General features: G+C 41.4%; 1 protein-coding gene across 1 annotated transcript; it reads left to right on the top strand.

The window, feature by feature from the left end:
- The first annotated feature begins 3,078 nt into the window (after positions 1-3,078).
- On the top strand, positions 3,079-12,987 carry GTF3C6 (general transcription factor IIIC, polypeptide 6, alpha 35kDa). The gene is made up of 6 exons (XM_006839986.1): positions 3,079-3,126; positions 3,451-3,531; positions 4,216-4,279; positions 4,395-4,442; positions 7,860-7,973; positions 12,621-12,987. The coding sequence occupies exons 1-6, from the start codon at positions 3,079-3,081 to the stop codon at positions 12,920-12,922; spliced, it is 657 nt and encodes a 218-aa protein (XP_006840049.1). The 3' UTR covers positions 12,923-12,987.
- Positions 12,988-13,308: the final 321 nt, after the last annotated feature.

The raw sequence follows: 13,308 nt of genomic DNA, 5'->3' as shown, positions 1-13,308 counted from the left end.
AAGGACTGGAACAGGTAGTCCCAGGGTTACAACGGAGATATATTCCTAACTGTGTCTTTATGAACTTGTAAGTCAGTTGAAACAGTTGCATACGGCTCTTGTTTTTGTAGTTGTTGTTAAGTGCTGCTGAGTCAGTTCCAACTCAAAGTGACCCTGTATAGGGTTACCAAGGAATGGTTGGTAGGTTTGAACCATCAATTCAGTGCTTATCCTTCAGTGCCATACCAGGCCATTACTTTAGTGCATGAAAAAGCTGGAAGCCTTTTCAGTGATTAAAAGCTGTACATGCAGTAAGTGTAGGTGATTGTGATCATGAATTTGTTGTGATTGTGGGTTGGAATCCCAGTATGGTGGTGTTAGCTAAGCACTGGATTTCTAACCACAAGGTCAGTGGTTCAACCCCACCAGCTGCTCCTTGGAAACCTTACACAGGGTCACAATGAGTCAGAACTGACTCGATAACACTTAACAATAGCAGCATAGGTTAGTTCAATCATTTCAAAGTGAAGGCAAAATTGCAAAATATTAAAGTAGGACTTCAAAAATGCCTGTGTCCCTACCCAGAGAAGCAGTGATGCCTGAGATGGAGGCAGAGACGATGACGTGGAGAGATGGAACAGCTGGGGACTTTAGACACAGAGAGAGAGAGGGGCTGTGTGCTGACGACCGGGGCGGAGGGGGGGGGGAGTGGGTGAAGCTTGTAGTGTATACCCTTTGTTTGGGTGATGATGCATGGAGGGGACTGTAACCATGGCAATGAAACAATATATGATAGGATGAATGCAAAACTAATGTTCTCCCATGTAAACTATCACATAATTCACACTAAAAAAAAATGTCTGTGTCCTAATCAAAGATGGCAGCACCTCAAGCAAAGATGGCTCTCCACAGTCCTGCTATAATCCAATCTCATGCATAATGTTTCTGATAGGGCTTGCTACACATCTCTCATTCCAGAGCTTCAACATGTAATTTTTCCCGTTCAGGTTACCATGATCAATAATGAAGTGTATCAGATGAGGAAAGTGGAATTGCAGAATTACATGGCCTTAGATAGTCTAACCACATCACAAGGAAGTATTTGTGCCCTGATTGGATCAGCATGCTGTGTGTACATTACAGATGAACATCACAGTGTGAGTCAGGACTTGAGGGCCTTGCAGAAGGAAAGCCAAGCCATTGAACAATTAACAGGTAATCCCTACAGGAATGGTGGGCATCCTTGACTAGTGGCTGGTGCACAGCCTTGGCAATAATAATAGGGATTGCAGGCTTCTTCCTAATATGTTGCTGTAGTTTATATTGTTGTTGTGGTTTGTGGATACAGTGCTCCTCACTCCTCACATAGGCTCACTCACAGAAGATTCCTGTCTTGTAGATTGTGAGGTGAGAAACCCTGAAAGGGATGGAGTGTGGGGACAATGGAGTTGGTCAGCCTTCCTAGCCTGTTTCCGCCAGACGGGCCACCCTAATGAGTCAGTGGTCCTGTTTGGTACCATGACAGCTTATGTAATCATAACTCATAATGCTTATGTAACTGGTAATGTAATGCTGGCAGCATGCCTTTTTTGTGTAAGCCAGTGTAAAGACCTTTTTAAAGTGTTGAAGAGCAAAGATGTCAGCTTGAAGACTAAGGTACGCCTGACCCAAGCCATGGTATTTTCAATAACCTCATATGCATGTGAAAGCTGGACAGTGACTAAAGAAGACCGTAGAAGAATTGATGGTTTTGAGTTATGGTGTTGGAGGAGAATATTGAAAGTACCATGGGCTGCCAAAAGAACTAATCAATCCGTTTTGGAAGAAGAGCAACTATCAGAGTGTTCCTTGGAGGCCAGGATGGCCAAACTTTGTTTCTCATACTTTGAACATATTGTCAGGAGGGGCCAGTCGCTGGAGAAGGATATCATGTTTGGTAAGATAGAGGGTCAGAGAAAAAGAGGAAGACACCCAGCGAGATGAATTGGCCAAGTGGCAACAATAGTGAGGCTGGCCCAGGATCGGGCAGTGTTTCGTTCTGCTGTGCACAAGGTCACTACCGACTTGATGGCATCTAACAAGTGTAAAGAGAGGCGAGAATCTCTCTCTGGATCGAGGCTGAACACTGCACTGCATGTTCATGTCTTAGCTTCTTTTGGCTCCGTGTTTCTTCTTTAGACTGTCCAATTCCACTAAGAACACTGCAAACCTCACTCAGCAGGATAACCTGGGATAGAAAGTTGTGACACCACAGGAATAGCAAAAAAGCAGCAACTGCAGACCCAAGAGCCAGAGCTCAAGACAGAAGGGTGGGGGGCTACCCCACACACAGAGAAAGTTGAGTGCCTTCAGGCAGGAAGTTGGCTTGTGGTATGGGGTATTTCCAGACACTTAATGGATAAGAGCTAGTTCACCAACTTGGCACGGAGCTAGAGTCAAGTCTTCAAATTGAGGCATACAGCAGTAGAGTGCCCTCTGAATATTTATCAGCAAACCCAGAAGAGCTTTGTAATACTGCCTGAGCAAGGATGAGGTCAAGCCAAGGGCCTAAGAGAAACATGACTGGGGGAATAGCAGAGAAGCTGTCCTCCCCAAAGAATGATCTTGAACATTTCTGGTGCTGACTTGTAGCATGTTAGCTTCATTATTAAGCTCCATAATTATGTGTGTCTAGTGCAATGAATTATCTAAGCCACCTGAGAAATAGAGTGTAGTGGGAAGGATGGTTGGTGTTCAGGTTGAAGGGTGGAGGCATAGCTAAGCTGAGTCTCATAAGGATCAACTTTGGGCTAATGGGGAGCTTGATTATCCTTTATCCTGGGGCAGTAAGAGAAGGTCAGAAGGGCCTGAGGTCACCAGGTTAGTCCCTCTAGTGCACACAAACAAAAATACACAAGTTCCGGCCCTAGCATCCCAGAGCAAGTCTCCAAAGTGGGCAGGGCCAGGACTCTCTGTGCCGGGAACCACCTTATCGCGAGACTTGGTCATGACACGTTCTGGCAGGATTGTGGGCGGGAAGAGAAAGAGCTGTTGCCAGTACTCAAGATGGAGGCAGTGAGAGGGCGGGATTAGAGTGGGAGGCACAGAAGCGGTGGGATCATGGCGGCGACCGAGGATCGGAGGCGCGAAGAGTGGGAAGAGGAAGAAGTGAGTGTACCACAAAACCTTGAGCGGCGTTTGTTGTGATGACTTTGTGGGCTGTGTTTGGGGCAGGGAATCCGGAGGCTGCTGGCTGAAGGGAAGCCCCTGGGCGCTCGGAGCCTGAGAGGGTCGGGCCTCAACCCTCAGGACCAAACCGTAGTTAGAATACAGGGGCTCCAGGAAAATTACTTTGAGAAATGGCGCTGGTTACTCTCCTTGAAAGCAAGACGTCGTTTTCACAACGGTTCGAACATTGCAAGTGGGATTTGGGGCTTCTCTGTTACCTCTTCCCGAACACTCGTGTATGCTAACTCCTCTTTCTTCCACCAGGAGCAGTTGGTACTTGTGGAATTGTCAGGAATTATTGATTCAGACTTTCTCTCAAAATGTGAAAATAACTGCAAGATTTTGGTGAGTCTTCCAGAATGGAATTGTAGATTTTCTTCCGTTTAATGAAGAAGAACTCGTAACGGAATACCTATTCCTCAAAGCTGATTGCACATTACAAAGCACTGTGTATCATAGAAGTGCAGAAGGGCTTTGGGAACAGATAGGAGAATGCCTAATTCTGCTTGAGTGAATGAATGTGTACCTGGAGAGAAAAGATCAGAGGAGGTACCGTTTTAGTACATTGTGATAAGTAATAATGTGGCTTATTTAAAAAAATAATAATACCGTTTTAGAAAATTAGTGGGAAAGACACACACAGTGAAGAGAGGAGAATCAGGTATGTACATGGAAAAGGGAGGGAAGTATCCATACCTAAGACTTCAAAGGCCTTTCTCATTCCGTTTCCTTACTATCCTATGTGAGTTGCCAGTTTATCACTTTAAAATCTTTGGGCTATTGTTGACAACTTTCACCAAACTTCCTTTATTACCTGTAACTTGAAGTGGATGTTGATTGAAATAGACTTTGCTACTTGAGTATGAATGAAGTGGTCTTCAGTAGCTGCTGTGGTCAGGGCACTTTTAGTTTATCATGTGGGTATAAGAAGCCTAGAGGTTCCGCAGTATTAGAAACAGTCTCTTTGCTATGAGATGGTGTTATGTCCATGGATCTTTCTGAAGATGAGTTTATGTTTCTATATTGTAGGGCATTGACACTGAGAGGCCTATTATGCAAGTGGACAACTATGTCTTTGCTGGGGAATATGAAGGTAGGCTGTTATCAAATAGATGAGATGCTATCTTGTGTGTTTAAATGTTTAAATTCAGTTATAAAAGGTAGCTCTGGTTTGTTTCTGAACAAATTGCCTTCTCATTTTTCTTCAGACACTCTTGGGACCTGTGTTATATTTGAAGAAGATGTAGAGGAGCATGGTAAGTGGTTGCTATACTAACTCAATTTTTTTACTAGGAAGTATTTCAGATCCACTGGACTGCAAAGTCGGTTTGAACTGCAGGGTCCGTGGTTCAAGTTCACAAGCTGCTTCTTGGAGACCCTATACAGGGTCACTATAGGTCGGAACTGACTCCACGGCACTTAACAACAACAGCATTTCAGACATAGTTAAACATCCCAAACAACTATCATGTTGCTGTAACAAATCCTAACATTTTACCAGTCTTGATTCAGATTATACATCTAAAATATTCCAGATATATTGGTAGTTATGTGCCTTGGAGTCGGTTCCGACTCCAAGCCACACTACATAGTGGTTACAAGTCAGGCTGCTAACCTCAGGGTCAGCAGTTCAAAACTACAAGCTGTTCCTCGAGAAAAAGATGAGGCTTTCTGTTCCCATAAAGATTTATAGCCTCGGAAGCCCTTTGCAGGGTCACTGTGAATCAGAACTGACTCCATGACACACCACCACCACTAAAGGAGAATTAATGAGACTAAATTAGTTTTCTATTGAGAAATGACTCATAACGCTATGCTACCAGAGCTCCTTAGAGCTCCTTTAGGTTAACTTTAAAAAAATTTTCTGAACTGTTCTTGTGATTTTTATTCTTAGTCTTTGGTTTTGAAAAATTTGATTTGTAGTATGTCTCAGTGTTTTTCTTTTGGGGTTTATCCTGTTTGGCATTTGTTCAATTTCTTGAATGGCTATTTTTCTCGTCGTTCATGACAATTTTATCTATGGGTTTGGCCTTTTCCTGGTCTAGATTTTTAGTCACTTATCAATTATTATTGATATTTTCCCACATAGATCTTGGACTTTCTTTGATTTTTTTTTTTTTTTTTTTTGTTATTGTTCTTTTTTCTGATTGTTTTTCTAGCAGATGAATATTGAGAGATTTTTTTTCATCAAGTGCAGTAATTCGGCCTTCTATTAATTCAGTTCTGTTTCTTTGCCTTTTCAGTGTATTGTTTATTTGTGAAATCTTAGTGTTACTCTTCTGGCTTTTAATTGCTGTTTTGCATGGTTTCCATTTTTTCATTTATTTTATCAGTTGTTTCCTGAATTCGTCAATAGTTTTATCTGTATCCCTTGATTTCATCTGCAGTTTTCTTGATTGTCTCAATACATTGAAGGGTGCCTAAATAGCATTCTTTTGAATTCCTTGTTAGATAGTCCAATAATCATTTCTGTTATTGTATTTTCTGTCTCTGTATTTTGGTTTGAGGCACTGTATTTTTTCTTTGTATAAGCTGAAGTTATTTTTTTCTAAGAGATGTGTGGTATCGTATTGAAATTTAATTGATGATCATATTGTTGTGTTCTTAGGCACTCTCCACCTGTCTTCTGGTGGACATGGTACAGGCGGGAAGTAAGAACGTGATTTTCTGCTCACTGTTGGTGTTGGGTAGTTCAGAGCAGGTTCTAGTGTCTCCATAAGCAGGGCTGCTATGCCTGGCACCTGACCTGAGGCAGAGCAAAGGCTGCACGGGAGAGGGTGATCTTGGCTTCTGGGTTGGCGAGGATGGGGACTAGTTATGCCTGCAGCCACCATGAGGGCAGGAAACAAGGGAGAAGTACACCATCTTACTGACAACCTTCAGTCGCTTCCTGTGCCTGCAGGCCTTGTCAACAGCCACTTGCAAAAGCTCTAGATAGCCATGCCACTCCAGGCCAATCTCCGCTTCACCCGTTTTTCTTTGCTCTCTGTTTCTATTCCACTTCCGATTCCAGTCAGCAGTCAACCTACTTCTCTGTCCTGTTCTCTGAATCTCAGGGTTCCAAGATCATAATCTATAACTGTTTCACTCTGTCTCCACATCTTTGTTGTTAAGGGCCTGCTCAGTAATCAGCCTACTCTGCCATCTTGCTCTGGAAGTTCTACGGTGGCTCTAGAGGATAAACACTGGACTGTGAACCACAAAGTCAGTGGTTTGAGCCCACCAGCCACTCTGCTAGAGAAAGATGAAGCATTCTGCTCCTATAAAAATTTATAGCCTTGGAAACCCTATATAGGGGTTGCTAGTAGTTGGAACCGACCCTACAGCACTTATAGACAACATTATTCAGTATTTTGTCCATTGTTGTTGTTACGTGCCATCGAGTCGGTACTGACTCATAGCGACCCTATGGCACAACAGAACAGAACACTGCCCGATCCTGGGCCAACATCACAATTGTTGGCTCACTTGAGCCCATTGATGCTGTCACTTTGCCAATTCATCTCGCTGGGGAGTCTTCCCCTTTTTCTCTGACCCTCCACCCCACTAAACATGATATCCTTCTCCAGTATGTCTGTATCCCTCCTGACATGAGAGATGACGTTTGGCCATCCTGGTCTCCAAGGAGCACTCTGGCTGCACTTCTTCCAACACAGATCTGTTGGTTCTTTTGGCAGCCCATGGCAATTTCAATATTCTCCTCCAACACCGTAACTCAAAAGCATGAATAAGGAAGACCGTAGAAGAATTTTGTTCATAGAGTCCTTCAGTATTTCAACTTGAGCCTTAAATTTTTTCTTCAGTTCTTTTAGATTGAGAAGTGTTAAGTATGGATAAGGGTAGTGGTAACAGTGGTACGACATGACAAAATCTAATGAATGTCACTGAGTTGTAAAGGTGGAAGTTGTTGTGTTGGTGGTTGTTTTGGTGTGTGTTTCCACTAAGATGAAAAAAAAGGAATAATAATACCATTATGAATCTTGAATGTGTACCCTAGTGCATATGTAAAAAGGTCTGTAAGGCATAAACTCAGAAGTGGAATTGCTAGACTAATGAATTTGTCTGCAGCCCTACAATTCAGTTGAGCCATTTGAAATGACCATTTTAATTGGACAATGATAATTTCATGTGGTTATTCTAATAGATGCCAACAGGTTGCTTTTTAAATGTAGCCTCAGATTACACTCACAGCAGTGTATAGAAGTTTTCAGTGCTTCGCATCCTTGGTTCAGGGCCTCCTTCTCCCTGGTTTTCTGTAAAGCTTACTTCGAAGCAGTAGTGTTTTATTTTGCAGCTTCCTTTCATGAGCAGGGATGTTCTCACCCCAGTCTGGTTTCAAATAGTGATTTTGGCTCTGGTTCTTCATTTTGAGTGATAAAAAAGTTTAGATCTCGTTACTCTGAAGGGTCAGAGTACTTTTTCAAGACTGTATGCAGCCTAGTAGGCCCCCATGCCTTTAATCTCATTCGTAGTCTTGTTGTTTTTGAGTCTGGTTGTACCTTCAATTGTTGTGCATCTTTTCTGTCATTTTTCTGTGCTTAGCGCAGAAGGGATGAATTAAACCTTAAATTACAGTATCTTGAAAGGAAATAGTTTAGTCCAACTTCCTAACATGATTCTTTTATTTGGTGACATCAAATGAGTATAATAATTGAGTTCATTTTATGTTCTAGTGGATGCAGAAGGCAACAATAAAACAGTGCTAAAATACAAATGTCATACAATGAAGAAACTCAGCATGACAAGAACTCTTCTGACAGAAAAGAAAGAAGGAGAAGAAACCATAGGTTAGTTCATTTAATTCTCTAAAAATAGGTGATTGAGCATGGGGTTTGAAAGTGACACCTTGCTATCAAGACACTCCCTGTTCTTCTTTATTTTATTTTTACCAGCAAATTATACACTTTGTTTCACCTTAATGATTACAATCCCTTCCCTGCAACAACAGATTTCGTACTTCCTCCCTGTGGCTTCTCTTTTACATCTTATATTACAAATGAACAAAGCAAAAGTATTTGATGTACACATACAAAACAAAAAATATGTATTCATTTAAATATCCTAAGGGTATATTCTGCAAGCCAGCTTCCTTCCCGTAGGCACACAGCCCACAGCTGCTCTGTCTATGCCATCACCTCTGCCACCTTCTCTGCTTTTGCCACTTTTCTAGGTAGGATCTCATGCTCCACTCATGCTCTTCCTTTTTAATGGTCCTGGAATCCTCTGTTCCTGAAGTGGAAGAATAACTGTTCCCCTCTTTTAGTTATATATCTTCTAGTTGTGACAATTGTAATTAATCCTGCAACGGTTACTCACAATTGAATCAAAAAATCCTATCAGCATCACCTCCCATCCTCTTTAACCAGATCAGTCTGGTGAAGAGGAAAACTATTCAGTGGGGATGCCACCTTACCCGCCTTGTTCTGAAGCTAAGCACACTCGTGAAAGCTTGTAGGCCAGCCACTTCGTGCCTTTATGGGTTTTGTTTGTTTGTTTGTTTGTTTTATGTTGTTTTTAAGTGCTGTGGAGTGGGTTCCGACTCATAGCAACCCTATGTAGCGTTTCCAAGCAGCAGCTGCTGAATTTGAACCACCGACCTTGTGGTTCAAACTGACCTTGCGGTCCAGTGCTATATCCCACAGCACCACATTATAGCCCTCCATTTTGATAGCCAGTGTCTAGATTGCCCATCCCTGTCAACCCATTGTAGCAATTCACACTTGCTTGATAACTGTAAGCAAGTATAACCACAAGGTCAGTGGTTCAAATTAAGCAGCTGCTGCTTGGAAACCCTACGTAGGGTTGCTATGAGTTGGAACCAACAATTCGATGAACTGGATGTTTTTTAGGGATGCAGTTGCTCAAAATTCCAACTGGAATGGAAGGATTCTTCATATCAAGGAACAAGCTTGTTTCCTCAGTGCACTGGGTTGATAGGGATGGGCAATCTAGACACTGGCTATCAAAATGGAGGGCTATAATGTGGCGCTTTACAGTATCAAGGGAGTCCTGGTGTGGCGCTGTGGGTTAATGCGCCAGACTGCAAAGCCATTTGAACTGCAAGGTCGGCGGTTCAAGCTCACCAGCTGTTTCTTGGAAACCCTATACAGGGTCGCCATGAGTTGGAACCTACTCCATGGCACTTAACAACAACAACTACAGTATCAAACATCTTTATCTTCATCTGGTTGAGTTCTGGTGAGCTAGCTATCCAAGAATTGCTGCAAGTTTGGGAGTTCACGCATACCTCCCCACTTCTGACCAGCTGGCCAACACTCCTTGTTATTAATGGTATTAATTATATGTAATATGTTTACTGTATTAAAATTGAGGGTACTCTAAAAAATATCAAGCATAGATTTAAAGGGCATTGGGGACATGTTGGAAATTTCTAAAGTGTTTGCATTGTTGTTGTTAAATGATGTCAAGTTGGTTCCAACTCATAGTGACCCTGTACATGGTTTCTAAGAAGCAGCTAGTGCATTTGAACTTCCAACTTTGTGGTTAGCAGACCAGTCCTTACCGTACAGTGCTGTACCAGGATTCCTGATGTTTGCATTAGAAACAGCTCTAAGGAATTTGCTAAAAAGCATACTCTGATTTCCAACCCTCAGGGAACTTAGCAGTATTTTTTAGAAAAGCTTCCTTATAAGTGGAGAAAATAATGCAACAACCGTACTGAATTTCCAAGGTATAATCCCAGGGAATCCTCTAGGAACTTTTGGCAGGTGCTGCAATCTTCTTTAAAAATCTTACCATTGGAAGAAGCTAGCTTTCTATGTCGGGAATACTCTAGGGTCACAGTTGCTAGTCCTAAGTTTAGTTCTCAATTAGCATCTTACTTAGTTTTCTGCAGTTGCTGGATATCACAGACTAGAGACTAGAGAACAATTTTACACCAATGCTTCTTGCACCCATGGCAGGCACATGTTTACAGAGCTTAATAAATAATGATTTGATGGCTTGAAAGCTTACTGCTCGATGACACTTGAAGCTCTGGTAAATAGGACTATAGTGATAAGTGTTGTTCATGACTTGATAGTTGTATTTTAAGCAAAGAATAGACATTTAAAGGTACATTAATCATACAGAACTTAGTTACACCAACAACACACAATGAGCAAACTTTTGCTTTTTTATATCCCAAAACTACCACCTATTTTGGTACCCTGAAAAAATAATAGGAAGAAGGGAATACTTGAAATTCTAGAATGAACTAAGTTAGTAACTAACTATTCAAGGTTATACTAGTAATCTATTATTGAATAACCAATAGCCCCTAAACTTAAAGGCTTAAAACAACAAAAACTCTTACCTTACATATTTTCTATGAGTCTGGAATTTGGAAGCAATTTAGCTGGATGGTTTTGGCTCAGAATCTGTAGAGTTTACAGTCAATGTTAGCTGGGGCTTCGGTCATCTGAAGGCTAAGATTGGAAGTTTGGAATGTAACGTGGCTGGCAAGCTTGTGCTAGCTGCTAGCACAAGAATTTTTTTCTCTCCACATGAACCTCCCCCACAGGACTGCTTGAGCATAGTAGCTAGCTGCTCCCAGAACTAGTGATCTGTGAATGTAGTGTCTTAGGAACTAGCTGTGGAAGTCACACTGTGTTATCCTCTCTAGTATGGGAAGGAACTACTTTCTCTCTGTCTCTCTGTCTCTCTCTCTCTCTCTCTCTCACACACACACACACACACACACACACACAAATTCCCATAAAAAGCGAAACCACCCGATGCAATGGAGTCACTTCCAACTCACTGTGACTCTACAGGACAGAATAGAAATGACCCATATAGTTCTAAGGCTGTAACTTTTTCTGGAAGATTGTCATATCTTTCTCTTACTGAGCATTTGGTGGATTCAAACTGGATATTTAGGTTAGCAGCTGAGCACTTTAGCAGACTGTCACCAGGGTTCCTTGGGGACACACAGGACATAATAAATACCAGGAGTATCCCTGGGGACCATCTTGGAGGGTGGCCAGCAAATGTGACACTATGCTTGATACATAACAAAATAAAGACAAAGACAAAAGATGAGGCTCTTGTTCTAGGAAAAATCATATTGAAACAGACATGGGTGAATGTGACTCCACCCATTTCATTCTTAAGTATTCATTATGTGCCATTAAGTATGGCTTTAAGATTTTGAACCGAAGTGACAAAACAGTGTTACTGTAAGAAAAAAATATGGAAGTCAACAGTTGAAGGTAACTTGGAGAGAAAAAGGTCATAGAGGGAGATTATAGGAATAGCACATAAAAGACTATGCTGTGAAGAAATTTCAGTAAATAGCTTAAGAGAAATTAGCTTATGGTAGGGAGTAGGAACAAATAGAGGAGTGAGCAGGGTGGCAAAATAGGAGTATCTTAGAGCTGTCTAGTGGAGTGTTGAAGATGAGAGTAAACAGCCTGAGCTTGCTATAAAAGTCAGGGAGAATCCATTACAAATGTTTGACTAATAGAGTAATAAAGATGAAATTTGAGTAACATTCTTAGAGCAATTCTGGGAGGCTCATTGAAAGGTTAAGACTGACAGTGATTACAGGAACAAAAATTTTTTCAAGTGTTTTTTTTGAGAAGTAGATGATTTCGTAAGTAGATATTCTAACTCAAAATGACATGAGGGTCCTGAATTGGAAAACTAGAGTAGTATGAACCATCTTATTATGAAAATTGAGTTATTGTTGTTGTTATGTGCTGTGGAGTCAGTTCCGACTCATAGCAACCCTATACAGGTTTCCGAGGCTGTAAATCTTTACAGGAGCAGAAAGCCTCATCTTTCTCCCACAGAACAGCTGGTAGTTTCAAACTGCTGACCTTGCGGCTGCCAGTTCGTAACCACTATGCTACCAGAGCTCCTTTGAGTAGGTAAGGAAAATGTTACAGGGATGTGACAAAGTTTTCTCAGTGAGATAGCAGTGAGAGCTCAAATTATTTCTTAGAATGAGATGATAATTGAACTAAAAAAATGTCTTGGAATAATAACTGAAGGTGATAACTTTTAGTGATTTTTTTTGATGAAGTCTGCCCTCAGCTCTGGTAGCGTAGTGGTTACAAATTGGCCTGTGAACCTTAAGGTCAGCAGTTCGAAACTACCAGCTGTTCCTCAGGAGAAAGATGAGGCATTCTGTTCCTATAAAGATTTATAGCCTCGGAAACCCTGTACAGCTTCGCTATGGGTCGGAACCGACTCCATGGCACACAGCCACCACCACCATCCTCTAGGCATCTCAAGGTCTCCATGGAAGATGGAAATGGCATAAATAATTTGTTAGTAGCTTAAAGCACCACACTTCTTTGTATATGATGGAGTTTTACTTTGACATGTATTTATAGAATGAAAATTTAAAGAAAACTACACTTAACTAAAATTCCTTTTCATGTTTTTTTTGGGGTGTGTGTGTGTGTGTGTGTGTCCTCTTGAATTAGGTGGCGTGGAGTGGCTGCAAATCAATGATACTGATTCCTCCAGTAGACCCAACATGATTTGTAGCTTTCTACATGATAATGAAGATGAAGAAGTTGTAGCTCCAGCCTCAGATAAACCTTTGGAGTTGAAGGAGCAAGAGATTCAAATGAAAGAGAACTCAGACCTGAGTTATGAACAGGGGAAATCACTGCACTTGGAAATAGAGGACTCTGATCCTCTTATTGAGATCTCTTCTTTTGATACAGAAGGTTTTGTTTTTATGGAAACTCAGGATGCTGCCTTAGAATCTACACCAAGATGAAATGTCTCTCATATCTAATCATGAACTTACTTAGTTTTTAAGACATATATTTGGCTTTGTAGCTTCTAGTTCATCTATTTTGTTATTTCTGTTGACATTTCCCAAATATAGCATAAGTTAATATAGCAGTTACGTACTATTAAGGCCAGAATGAATTGAATTAAAAAACAAAACAAACGCCAGTTTAAATAATTAGAGACAGTTCTCTAGTGAGGCCTTTACATTTGGATGTTTTACTAAACTAAGTGCATCAGTGTTCAATTACAGGTGTCACAAATTGCAATGCACTTCTGTTGGTAGCTGCCATGGAGTCGGCTTCTGACACACGGTGTGAGTGTTGGGAGACCAGAGTAGCAGCTTCTTGAGCCGAAAACAAGCCTGATGCT

The sequence above is a fragment of the Chrysochloris asiatica genome, unplaced genomic scaffold (genome assembly GCF_000296735.1).
Source record: "Chrysochloris asiatica unplaced genomic scaffold, ChrAsi1.0 scaffold00027, whole genome shotgun sequence".
In the NCBI taxonomy this organism is placed as follows: Eukaryota; Metazoa; Chordata; class Mammalia; order Afrosoricida; family Chrysochloridae; genus Chrysochloris; species Chrysochloris asiatica.
Note: the sequence above shows the minus strand (reverse complement) of the source record. Positions and strands in the feature narration are given on the sequence as shown.

Coding starts and splice junctions, on each gene's coding strand:
- GTF3C6 (XM_006839986.1), top strand. CDS start 3,079: ATGGCGGCGACCGAGGATCGGAGGCGCGAAGAGTGGGAAGAGGAAGAA. Junction 4,443..7,859: donor AGAAGATGTAGAGGAGCATG/GTAAGTGGTTGC, acceptor TTTATGTTCTAG/TGGATGCAGAAGGCAACAAT. Junction 7,974..12,620: donor AGAAGGAGAAGAAACCATAG/GTTAGTTCATTT, acceptor CTCTTGAATTAG/GTGGCGTGGAGTGGCTGCAA.